Source organism: Engraulis encrasicolus, chromosome 1, assembly GCF_034702125.1.
Source record: "Engraulis encrasicolus isolate BLACKSEA-1 chromosome 1, IST_EnEncr_1.0, whole genome shotgun sequence".
Lineage (NCBI taxonomy): Eukaryota > Metazoa > Chordata > Actinopteri > Clupeiformes > Engraulidae > Engraulis > Engraulis encrasicolus.
In genome coordinates, this window is record NC_085857.1 from 34,128,986 (window position 1) to 34,141,790 (window position 12,805).

Consider the following 12,805-nt stretch of genomic DNA (forward strand, 5'->3'; position numbering starts at 1 on the left):
TACATGATATGTAGAACAGTGTGTTGCTGCAGCATGGATTTTTCATATGTCCTCATCATCACAAAGTACAAAAACATCACTGACAACAATTACAGCTAACCAATTAGCACTAATAAACACAATGAGCATGCCATTCAGTATTTTTCCGACGTTCCTGTTTTTGTACTTAAAAAAAAAAGGTAGAAAAAAACAACATGTAAATTATTGCACATTTAGCGAGGCCCTGGAGGTTTTTGCTCGTTTTTTGACGTTTTCTGAAGTGGGAAGGGCTAGTCACCGTTACCCTCCCTCCTGCAAATCCACTGTTTTGTATTGATGTCCATGTCCACATCCTGCAAATGGATGCTAAGCACACACACACACAAAGCTTTGTCCAAGTCTTTTGGGAGTCTGAACTTAGCCATGGGCCAAGAGGGCAGGGGTGGAGGTTGTGGTGTTGGTGGTTGAGGTGGTGGTGGAGGTGGGGAGGGAGTGGTGTTGTCCTGTTCATCCATTGTACTCTCCACCACCCATCCATATTCAAGAACACCCCCACCCAGCCACCCAGCCAAACTCCACAATCCTTCTCAACTCCTGTCGTCCTCAATATCCGTTAGCCGATCTTGATGCCCCCCACCCCCCCCCCTTCTCCGACTCCATAGCTCCACTCACACCACACATCCCCATCCACCTCCATCTCCTCACTCCCCTCCACTCCATTTGGGGTCTTGATGTCCCATTCATTACCACATTAACCACACTAACTCCACATACTCCTCCACTCTCTCTACTCACTCTCAATCTCTCTCTCTCCTTTTGATATCCAAAGCTCCAAACGATATCCTCGATGACGCTTTACTCGGTTTTGATGTCCTCGATGAGCGGCCGGTCGCCGTGCCACTTCTTCATGTGCTTCTCCAGGGTGCTGTAGACGCTGAAGGGCATGTGGCAGATCTCGCACTTGTAAACGTCCTTGCCCAGCTGCCCGTGCGTCTTCATGTGGCGCGTCAGCTTGCTGCTCTGGGCGCAGGCGTAGCTGCACAGCTCGCACTTGTAGGGCCGCTCGCCCGTGTGGCTGCGCCGGTGCACCGTCAGGTTGCTGCAGTTCTTGAAGACTTTTCCGCAGAACTCGCACGTGTCGCTGCGCCGGCTGCTGCTGCTGCCGCCGCCGCCGTTGCTGCTCCCGCCACCGCTGCTGTCCTTGGAGCTGGGTCTGGCGGGGGGCATGGTCAGGTGCGGGGTGCTGGCGCCGCTGCCGGCCCCGCTGCGGCACGAGGCTCCCCCGCCGACGCTGACTCCGCCGTCCAGGTCTCCGGGCGGCGTGGAGTAGCGCAGGCTGCCGTTCTCCGAGGACGAGTGCTCCGAGGAGGTGGCGAAAGGCGATTGTCGCGAGTCCCCTCCGCCGAAGTTGAGGAAGCCGGCGTTGGCGTTGCTGGGCTCCTTGAGCTGCCGGGAGGCCGCGTAGCCGGCCAGCCACTGGGAGTAGACGTTCTCCGTGATGGGGGTGGTGGCGGCTGCCGCGGTGACGGTCGGGGGGGTCGGGGTCGGGATGGGGGAGTCCAGGTCCTTCTCCACCTTGATACGCTTGGAGAGAGGGCTGAGGGAACCGGGAGGGCTGGAGTTTCCCAGGAGTTTCTGGGTTAGGACTTCCCTGGGGAAAGGGCCGGTGCCGTTGACTGTGATGTGTCTGTCTTCGGCGCGATCCAGTTCCGAGTCGGGGTCATCGCCAAGGTCGGGGGTTGAGTTGGAGTTGACCGTGTGGCGTTTGTGCGGATTCAGACCGCCATGGTAACGCCTGTGGCTGTTCTCATGGTGCCTGGTACCCTCGAGGTTCAGGCTGAACTTGACAATGTCCTTCTTGTCTTCAGGCCCGTTCTCCTCCCCTCCATCCTCTTCCTCTTCTTCTTCCTCCTCCTCCTCCTCTTCTTCTTCCTCCTCCCCTTCTTCCTCCTCCTCTTCTTCCTCCTCCTCTTCCTCTTCCTCCTCCTCCTCTTCCCCTTCGCCATTCTCGGGGATCACCCCGTTGTTCTCGCTCTTGAACTTGGCCACCACCGACTTGAGGGCGCTGGTGGCGCTCCCGGGAACGTCGCTGGTGCCCGGCTCCGGCTCCGGCTCCGGCGAGCTGGACGCCGACATCCCGTCGTCTGAGCGGGAGGCCACGGACGACGTGGAGTTGTGCCGCCGGTGCGTCTTCATGTGCCGCTTGAGCTTGCTGGCCTGCGTGCAAGCGTGGTTGCACAGGTGGCACTTGTAGGGCTTCTCGCCCGTGTGGCTGCGGCGGTGCACGATCAGGTTGCTCTGGAACTTGAAGCTCTTGCCGCAGAACTCGCAAGACTTGGCCCGAGTCGGGGTGCCCGGAGCAGTTGCGGCGGTACCGGTGGACCCACCTCCTTGGGCCTGGTGGCTAGCTGACGCGGCTCGGCTGCCGGAGGGCGACGGGGTGGTGTTGGCCGGGGAGGCAGCCGGGGCGGCGGCGGGCTGGAAGGGTCCCAGCAGCCTCTGCATGGGGCTGGGCCTTCCGGGGGACATGGGCGGCGATGATCCGGCCATGGCCGACTGGCCCGCAAGCTCCCTCAGTCGGCGCGAGAAGTCCATGGCCGGGGAGTCCATGGGCACGGAGTTGAGCCGCATGACCCGGTCGAAGGCGCTTGGGTGCTGGGGGGCCAGGGCCAGGTCGTCCGGGCTCAGGTGGTGCCTGGGCGGCGGGCTGAACAGCGGCGGCGTCCGGGGGTACCGGCCTTCCCTGGGGGTGGAGGCCGTCACCGGAGGGTCCCTGCCCGCTGACGAGGAGCTCGACCCGGGGAGGCGCATGGCGCGGTAGGGGCTGCCGTCAGCCAGGTGGGCGGTGTGGAGAGCCGGGACCTGGGAGCCGCACTCGCCGCCCATGCCGGGGGCGGAGGCCACGCGGGGGGTCAACGGGCTGCCGGGCTCACTCTCCAGGTAGATGCGGAACCCGTGAGTGTTCTGGGCGTGCTGCAGCAGGAACCAGGCGGTGGGGAAGGACTGCTTACAGGTCGTGCAAGTGTAGCTGCTGGGCTCGTCTTTTTCTGGAGATGAGAAAAGGTAGAGAGAGAAAGAGAGAGGATTAGATTTTTCTTTAAGATTCTTCTTTAAGCACCATTTACTGATCATACATTACCAGACCACACAGATGCAAATCACACTCAACCACAACCAAGCCTTTCATAACTTATAGTCTCATGCCCAATCTCACACCACCCACCTACCAGAGATTCTTTAAGTATATAGAGATATGCCAATGTAATAGGTTGCTATGGGCACCTAACATGACCAGGTTCCGGTCTGCCTAAAGGGGCGTGTCATAATACTCCTAGCATTGAATAGAACAGTCCTTACTAGGTCTGCCTAGGTCTGCCTAAAGGGGGATTCCCCCCCCTCCCCCTTGCAATAATAGAACCCGGAAACAATGGGTCAATGGAACCTCTCTCTCTGTACTCTCTCTGCACCTACTGTGCCACACACAAAAAATGGTTGAACTCCCATCCACATCATCGTGCACAAACTCCCTCTTGGTGATCATCCTTATGAAAGCCTCTAAAGACTGTACTGTAGCCAGGCCAGGAAGAGAGATGGAGGCCGACAGAGAGAGGGAGATTATGATATAAAAAACACAATATACAGTAGCTATAGGTATAGGCAGAGAGATGGGAGATAGAACAAGAAAGAGAAAGGGAGAATGACAAGAAGAAAAAAAATAGAGGAATAGAAAAAGTCAGAGTAAAACAGAGAGATAGAAAGAGGGGGAGAAGGTGCAGGTGGGAGATGGGTAAGACAGAGCAAAGTGCGTCAGAGAAAATGAGAGGGAAAAAAATAGAAAGAAATGGAGGAAGAGGGGGGGAAAAAAGACAGAACACAAGGGGAAAGAGAAAAAAAGAGAGAGCGAGGTCAGGTTTTATTCGAAGCATATTTAATCTTTTTCTCCCTTCTTTTAAATTGCATTTTATACCCTTAATAAGCACTTTTAAAGGTCGGCTCTATATTAAACGCGGCCGCTTCACAATTCCCTGTGATTTAAAGTCCATAAATCAATTGCCACGGAAATCTTGAGACCAATTAATAAAAACAACGAGACTTGTAAGGACTGATGTTGCTAATTTTACAAGAAAGCAAAGATGAAACGAGAGGAAAATGAAACAAATTAATTCACATACGTATAGATGATTTGCGACCATTAATTACTGAATTACTGGATTGTGTGTGCACGCGTGTGTGTGTGTGTGTGTGTGTGTGTGTGTGTGTGTGTGTGTGTGTGTGTGTGTGTGTGTGTGTGTGTGTGTGTGTGTGTGTGTATGCGCGCGCGTGTGTGTGTGCGCGCGTGTGTGTGCGCGCGTGTGTGTGTGCGCGCATGTGCGCAGTTCGTCCCAGGTGTACTAAACTTTGTATTAGTTTATGCTGCTACTAAGTATTGTACCCGAAACACAATTTCGTTGCCTTTTTGACAATGACAATAAACTCTTGATTGATTGATTGATTCCTTTGCATACAGTATACACAAATATATGGTCCATTGATTTAAGCATTGATCCTCTCAATTAAAATGATCAAATGTGTGTGCACATGCATACTAATACATACGTACACAAATAATATAGACACACACAATTTGTTGAGCAGTTTAGTGGACAAATGTAATGAATTATGTGCCTAGGAGCTATATTAATTACAACAGTACACACAATACTACACAATAATATGAAAATGAGGCTCGGTGTAGACGCTCACACACAAATTGTGATAGTAATATGATTGGAATCAAGTATGAATCACACAGGCACATGTACATAAACACAGAGTTGTGCCCGCACACGCACACACATGCACACACACGCGCACGCACACACACTCACTCACACACATGTGCACACACATGCGCGCATGCATGCACGCGCGCACACGCTCACGGGCGCGCGCACACACACACACACACACACACACACACACACACACACACAAACACACATAGTCCACCTCCCAGCTTGCAACAGCAGACAAGCTGATGAGAAAAAAGGCCAAGGCTAAAAAAATGTGCTCCCAATCAAAGCCTCATTCTCTCTCTCTCTCTCTCTCTCTCTCTCTCTCTCTCTCTCTCTCTCTCTCTCTCTCTCTCTCTCTCTCCCTCTGTGTCTTGCTATCCCTCCCACCGTCTCTCTTTTTCTCGCTCTCTCACATACACACACACCTTCTCTCTCTTCTCTCTATACTCCCTCTTTCCCCTTCTCTTGTTCACTCTTTTCTCTCCGCTACCCTTTCTCTCTATTCTCTTCATCACTCCCGCTCTCTCCTTCTCTCTCTCTCGCTCTCTCTTTTTTTTACGACATAAGAGATTTCGAGGGGTTGCTAAATTATGGATCATTACAATCTGCAGAAATTACAGTTAATTGCTGCCACCTGTGTGGGGTATGACCTGCTGCCGAGTTTTTCCATCATCATAAAAAAATTACGGTCCACTCTTTCTTTTTCTCCTCTCTCTCTCTCTTTCACTCTTTTTTTCACTGCTCTTTTCGCACACAACTTTATGAACAAAAAAAAACAAGCACACACAACCTGGCAATGTCAAAGATAACACACAGAAAAGGGAAATGTAATGTTTTTTTATTGTATTTTGTATTTTGTTATTGACTTCAAATGGATGTCCTTGAATACCTTGTCATGTAATGGAATTAAAACCCGTTCACTACACATTCCTACACTGACCATTTGCCCTCAATAATTGTAGTAGCGGTAATACCTTGCTTTTTATGAGCAATTGTCTGAATCCTTTTTTTTTACATCGGCCACTTGCTCTTACGTTTAATAAGCACAGTAGTGGCAATAGGTAGCCTACCTAGTTTTTTTATGACGGTGTGTTAAAATTATTCAAATCGTGGTTTTTTTTTTTACATTTTCTTCACATGGCAGAATGCTTAATAGCAAGGTGGTGTGTGTACATGGCCACGTATGCACAAGGCATGCCGATACATATGTGGAGAACAAGGATTTCCAACATCGACAAAATATTATTTTTTAATTGATTTTTTACATTGTGGACTTGCATTTAACCCCAATCCAAACCTTTATTTTAATGGTAGTAATACATAGCTTTACAGCAGTATTTTTAAATTCTCTGAATCCTTTTTTGTTCACATGTTCTTCAAGGCTATTTCACAGCTGGGTGAGATGTGCCACCTGACTGCATACACGAGGCATCAAGTAGAACCTCAAGGCAGTTGGAATAACGATATCTTACTGTAGGTTTCCTCCTATGTAAATTCAAACAAAATAATGATTTTACTGATATTTTCTGGAAAAAAAGCAAAAAAAAATAGCTCTTCACATGTTTTAAATATATATTTTCTTCACAAGGCAGGCAATTTCACAGCAGACAGAGGTGTGCGCCACATGACTGCATATGCAGACGGCATGCAGATAGAGTGGCATAGAGGACGACGAGGGCGGAGGGCCATTGTTTTTCATCGGGACAAGTCCCAGAGAGAGGGGCTATCATGCATGCACACACGTGTGCACACATGCATACAACACACACACACACACACACACACACACACACACACACACACACACACACACACACACACACACACACACACACACACACACACACACACACACACACACACACACACACACTGCTGTGAAGGTGGCAACACACACGCACACGCACACGCACACGCACACACACACACACACACACACACACACACACACACACACACACACACACACACACACACACACACATGTACACATAGCGTGAAGGTGGCGACACTGAGAATTACACACCAGCCCTGAAGGACAAACCTCCGCCACTAACCACTTAAGGGGGAGATGGGAGATGGGAGAAGGGGGAAGGGGGGGAGAGAGAATGAGACACCCCCTCATCTCCCACCGCGTCTCCTCTCGCTGTTCCCTCTCTCTCTTTTTCTCTTTCTCCCCCATCTCATCTTCTTCACCCCTTTCACTTGTCCATCCGTCTCTCTCGCGGGCGTGCTCTCTCTCTCTCTGTCCCTCTCTCTCTGTCTCTCTCTCTGTCTGTCTCTCTCTCTCTCTGTCTCTGTCTCTCTCATTTTTTTTTGCTTCTCCCTCTTTCTCTCTCCCGCTCTCTCACTCACTCACTCAATCAACATGCCGTGGTGGCATTTCAAATGTCCATCTCGGGAAACAATGCAAGGGTGAGGTAGGGGGGTTGGGGTGTGTTGGGGGGTGGACTGGGTAATGTGATGTGGTGTGGGGGGCGTGGGGTCTAGATAGAGGGGGTTGGAGGTGGGTGGGGAATTGATAACCTCTGCTTAGCAAAGGACGTATCGATTGGCATCCCCCCTTTCACCCCCCCCCCCTCCCTCTTCATCGAACGAGCCGTCAGCAAGGGCGAGGGCGAGGTGGTTGGGGGGGAAGGGGGGGAAGTCACCTGGAGAGGACACACCGCCATTCAAATCCGTCCACCATCTTGTTTTTCAATAACGCAAACAATAGCAGCAAAAAAATGGAGATGGAAATGGAGGCTGTTGTTGATGATGGCCCCAAAATCCATCAGGCATTACCTTGCTGACATTTACGAGCTATAGCTCTTTTTTTTCTAGCTCTATCTCATCACATCAGTCTTGTTTTGCGGAGTGTGTAGGCTACATCAACGACAGTTTGTTTCCATAGATATAGCAAGCAGCAGGAACTGTATCGTAGTAATGGTTTAGACTGGTCTATTTATTTACCGATGGATGAAAAAAATAAAAACATGAAGAGCGGAAACTAATATAGATTGAAATTACCACCAATTACAGAGTCAATTTAGTTTCTGGTTTACAACGAGGGCATTGATTTGTAGCTTCATGTAAAGTGTTGGACTAGTGCCCAAATCATAGAGAAGGCTACTCAGGGGAGCTGTGCACACTGTTGCCAGATTGGGCAGTTTTTCGCCCAATTGGGCTGCTTATGATGGCTGTCTTTGTAGGTAAAAATGGGTTAAAACATTTGGGCAGGGTTAATTTACATTTGGGCAGGGCTTTCTGAAAATGTATGGTCATAGAAATATAATTTAGTTCAACTTGGCTGAGATTTAGTGCCTTCAGGTGGGTTTTGAGCATTTTTTAGGCATGAAATCATGTCATCTGGCAACCCTGACCATGCAGCGCGTAGCACACAGTGAAGCACTGAAGACGTGAAGTGAGACACATACTGTACATAGATGTGGTGGCGGAAGGAGCACCTTACTCTTCTTGTGAACAAGGAAAGACCCATGGTTTTTTTGTTTGTTTTGTTATTTTATGTCTGTTTGAAATATACCGCTAGCCATTACATACTGTAATCAACTTGTAGTCCTATGTGTTTCTTAATGCACTTTGGTTGTTATCAGTAAATCCTACGCCACCGTAGTTATATTGCACTGCTGTGTAAAAAGTGTCCGCTGCTGCTGTGTTGTTGTGTTGTGACAACAACACCATAGGCTAAACACTAGCAAGAGGAATGAGAGGAGTCATATGAGACACAAGTGCCTAGGAAGAGACCGGAGCAGCAGGGTCCAAACATGAGCAGCTGGAGTAGACTAAGATGGGGAGAGCATTGGGTGAGGGAACAGGAGGAGGAAGAACTCGAAGGAAAACAGCAGCAGCATTGGCAAGAGCAGTATGACTACAGAGCAGAAAGAACAGGAGCAGTAGGACTAGCATAGGAGGAACAAGAGCTACCGGTATGCAACAAGTATGTGAAGAAGAACAGAGCAACAGTTGGACTAGCCTGGGTAGAAATGTAGAAAATGGTTAGAAAAGGGTAGAAAATTACAGAACTAGCCAGGGATGAGACTATAGCAACAGGACTACAGGAGCAGTGGAGGACTTTTGTAGTCAGAATAGGAGCTGTAAGACTACCACAGGACAAAAAAACATGAGCAATAAGACTAGCATGGGAAGAATATATGAGCTGGCAACAGGACTAAGGGACCAGCAGAACTGACAGCAATGTGGCTAGCAGCAATAGGACTGGGAGAGAGCACCATGAAGTCACAGCAATAAGATTAGCATGGAAATGAACAGTCACAGACAGAGTTGTGTGAAGTAAAAGTTAAAGTGCTGTCGGAAGTGTAATAACAACACTAGTCGTATGGTGTTATATTCGTAGCTGCAAGTTCTTCACATCATATGTTGGTGCTGTAATTACATCCATAACAGCGCTTCTACTTTATACAACTCTGGGCACATCATTAAGACTAGTAGCATGGGGAAAAGGCAGCAATTGGCCTAGCAATAGAAGAACAGTAGTGAAATAGGAGCCAGAAGACTAGCATGGGAAGAAAACAGCAGCCCGCCATGCAGCCCTTGCAAAGGGGGGACGTACCACCAGCAGCATCAAGCTCATCTCCAGCGTAGCGCCCCAAGCTAGGAGGCTAGGCTCCTCCTCGCTAACACTAGCACTAGCCCTGACCTTGACCCTGGCCCTTCTGTCCCAGATTTCCCATCCTGACTGTATGCTGATACTAATGGAGTCTCCGTCCATGTGTGTGTGTGTGTGTGTATTGTGTGTGTATTGTGTGTGCGTGTGTAATGTGTGTGTATTGTGTGTGCGTGTGCGTGTGCGTGTGTGTTTTGTGTGTATTGTGTGTGTGTGTAATGTGTCTGTGTGTGTGTGTGTGTGTGTGTGTGTGTGTATTGTGTGTGCGTGTGCGTGTGTGTGTGTATGTTTTGTGTGTATTGTGTGTGTGGCGGGTGCTGGGGTGGAGTGGGGGGTGATTGTCTGGTTAGTGAGAGGGAAAGAGATGGGAGAAAGGAGATGGGTAAGGAGGAGGGGGGAGAAGGAGGAGGCTCGATTTGGGTATGTGTGTGTGTGTGTGTGTGTGTGTGAGATTGTGCGCCTGTGTGAGTGTTTGCGTGTGTGTGTGTGTGTGTGTGTGGGATGGGGGGGGGGGGTGGGGGGGGGGGGGGGTGGGATGGCGGGGGGGGGGGGGGGGGGGGGTTGTGAGTTTGGGAAATAGGCGCTCATCTTTCCTGGTGGGGGGTGGGGGGGGGTCTCTTCTCAAGTCCATCAGTATTCCCCAAGTGCTCTCTCACTGAGTCCCAGCTGGCCAGGCCAGGGGTAGTAGACACAACACACACACACAACGCACACACAAACACACACACACACACACACACACACACACACACACACACACACACACACACACACACACACACACACACACACACACACACACACACACACACACACACACACACACACACACACACACACACACACACACACACACAGAGACTGCAGATTGAGAGAGAGAGAGAGAGAGAGAGAGAGAGAGAGCAGACACAACACACAAACAGACAAATTGATGCAGACATAACACATACACACAGATTCACAAACAGACAGACAGACAAGGAAATTTTGACAGAGACGTAATACACACAGTGGCATAGGCCTACACACACACATACAAAGTTTGTTGTTGCAAATTGTGCATGTGATTTTTTTTAGTCTGCTGGCGACACACACACACACACACACACACACACACACACACACACACACACACACACACACACACACACACACACACACACACACACACACACACACACACACACACACACACACACACACACACTTCTCTTTTTCTTTCTTGGGCCAAATTCTCTGTGGCACACCGACCCACTGACCACAGACAAAGGGCCTGTTTGACCAACACTTGTCCCACTGACAAAGCTCTGGCTGCCCAGAGGAACCCTGGCTTTCCTTTCAATAACAGAAAAAAGAAAACAAAGACGAATGAAAGAACGGGAGAAAAAAACCTGAAAGCTTCCCGAAGACTTATCTACGTACGCGATCTGTTGTGTGTGTTTTTTTCCTTTTTTTGTTGTCAGTCTAAATGGATTTGTAAGCAATCGTCTGCACAAATGTGAATATGTACTATGAAATCAGAAACAAATTAAGATGAAGTTAAATAAATCAAGGAAAGAAATAATAATAATAATTTAAAAAAGGAAGTATATTGGTGCCCTTGCCTGTGTATGTGTGTGCACTGTATGTGTGTAAGCCCTTATTTAGATGTGTGTTGCTGTGTATGAAAAAAAAAACAATGCAATGAGTCCGAGAACGCCACTCACAATTTCCAACGACAATTTCTTAATTGATGCAAGATAAGCTGATGGCGGTCATTTTTTAGAGGGAGTGGGGAGATGTCCAAAACAACTAACACACACACACACACGCACACGCGCACACACACAAACACGCAACCCCCCCCCCCCCCCCCACACACACACACACACACACAAACAACCCCCCCACACACACACACAAACAAACAGTCCGCCCGACACTTGTTGACAAACTCAGACCTCTGCCGGCCAGACCAACGCCAGTCCAGTCAGCAGCCCCACGCCAACCCCCACCCCCCTCCCCCCACCCCCCCCCAGTGCCGCTGGTCCCCTCCCCATGGTATAGTGTCTGAGAGTGGGCAGACCAGACAGACTAGACAGGACAGGACAGGGGTAAGGCTGGGGCAAGTCACAGGGGCCGGGGCAGGGCCAGCCAGTGAGGGAGTGAGTGAAGCAGGCCAGCTGACAGGGTGTGGGGACAAAGGGGTACAATTGTCCCGGGCCCAGAAAGATCAAGGGCCCAGGATCAAATCCTAGTTACGTACATTGTATGCATATTAAAGGGGGGGGGTTTCAGATGGGTTTTGTCCTGGGGCCCAGCCAAAGCTTTCAGCGGCCCGTGAGTGAGTGAGTGAGTGAGTGAGTGAATGGTCTTTGGGGCTGACCCTAATAAATAGAGGACCACGCCAGTGAATAAAAAGCCCCTACCGCCCGGGAGACAGATGGTATCTACAGACGAGCAATTCAGAGACCCAGCCAGCCCGGCCTATAGCCTATAGCCCCAGCAGCCCTGAGCCAGACAATAGGCAAAAAAACCAGACTGCCGTGTGTGCATGCGTGAGTGTCGTGTGTGGGTGTGTCTGTGCATGTGTGTGAGAGAGAGAATGGGACATGTGTGTTTGTTTGTTATGTGTGTTTGTGTTTGTGTTTGTGTTTGTGTTTGTGTTTGTTATGAGTTTATCTTGGGTATGTTTGTCGTTTTGAGTTTGTCTTTTTTTTCCTGTCATAGACAGGGTGCCTGTCACCAAGCTGAAAGAAAGAAAGAAAGAAAGTAAGAAAGAAAGAAAGAAAGAAAGAAAGAAAGAAAGAAAGACAGAAAGAAAGAAGGAAAGAAAGAAAGAGAGAAAGAAAGAGAACCAGAGACCTTTACTTGTGTGACATTGTGTACTATACAGAAAACCATTTGTAGACAGAACAGATATGATGATTTGTCATCAAACATACCCAAAGCAAATACAATGGCTTCTGGACCTCACTGTCTTCAAATGCCATGCCGCCTGTGTCGATTAGACGGAGCGAAGCAAATAGACACAGATAGGGTTTTCAGGCCGACCAGAACGGAGCCAGTGCCCGCATCAGTTGCGTTCGGCACTAAAGTGCTTATCTGCGAACTGCCTGTGTTCATACCGGGCTCTGAACTTTTTCCTCACGTGACTGTGTTACCCAGATGAACCTGCTGGCGGCTACATCGGTGTCACAGTTCGCAGAGAAAAATCAAGTATTTTACAGTTCGCAGTGCGAACCAATTTTACAGTTCGCGAACGCTACTTTCTTAGGCGTGAACAGTGTTGCCAAATTAGCGACTTTGTCGCTAGATTTAGTAACTTTTTGACGTCCCTGGCGACAAAAAACCTAATCTAGCGCCTTTAATGACTTTTTGGTGCATCTGGCGACTTTTTAAAATGCACATTTTCAATGCAAATTCATTGTTTTTCAACATAATTGTG

The 12,805-nt window shown here is 49.2% G+C and overlaps 1 protein-coding gene across 1 annotated transcript in view; it reads right to left on the reverse strand.

Moving 5' to 3' along the window:
• Positions 1-740: 740 nt before the first annotated feature.
• bcl11ab (BCL11 transcription factor A b) overlaps positions 741-12,805 on the reverse strand; it is a 74,731-nt gene continuing 62,666 nt past the window's right edge. Inside the window, exon 3 of the mRNA XM_063200248.1 lies at positions 741-3,026. Coding sequence (XP_063056318.1) covers positions 835-3,026 — 2,192 coding nt within the window. The 3' untranslated portion in view covers positions 741-834. The remainder of the gene's footprint in view (positions 3,027-12,805) is intronic.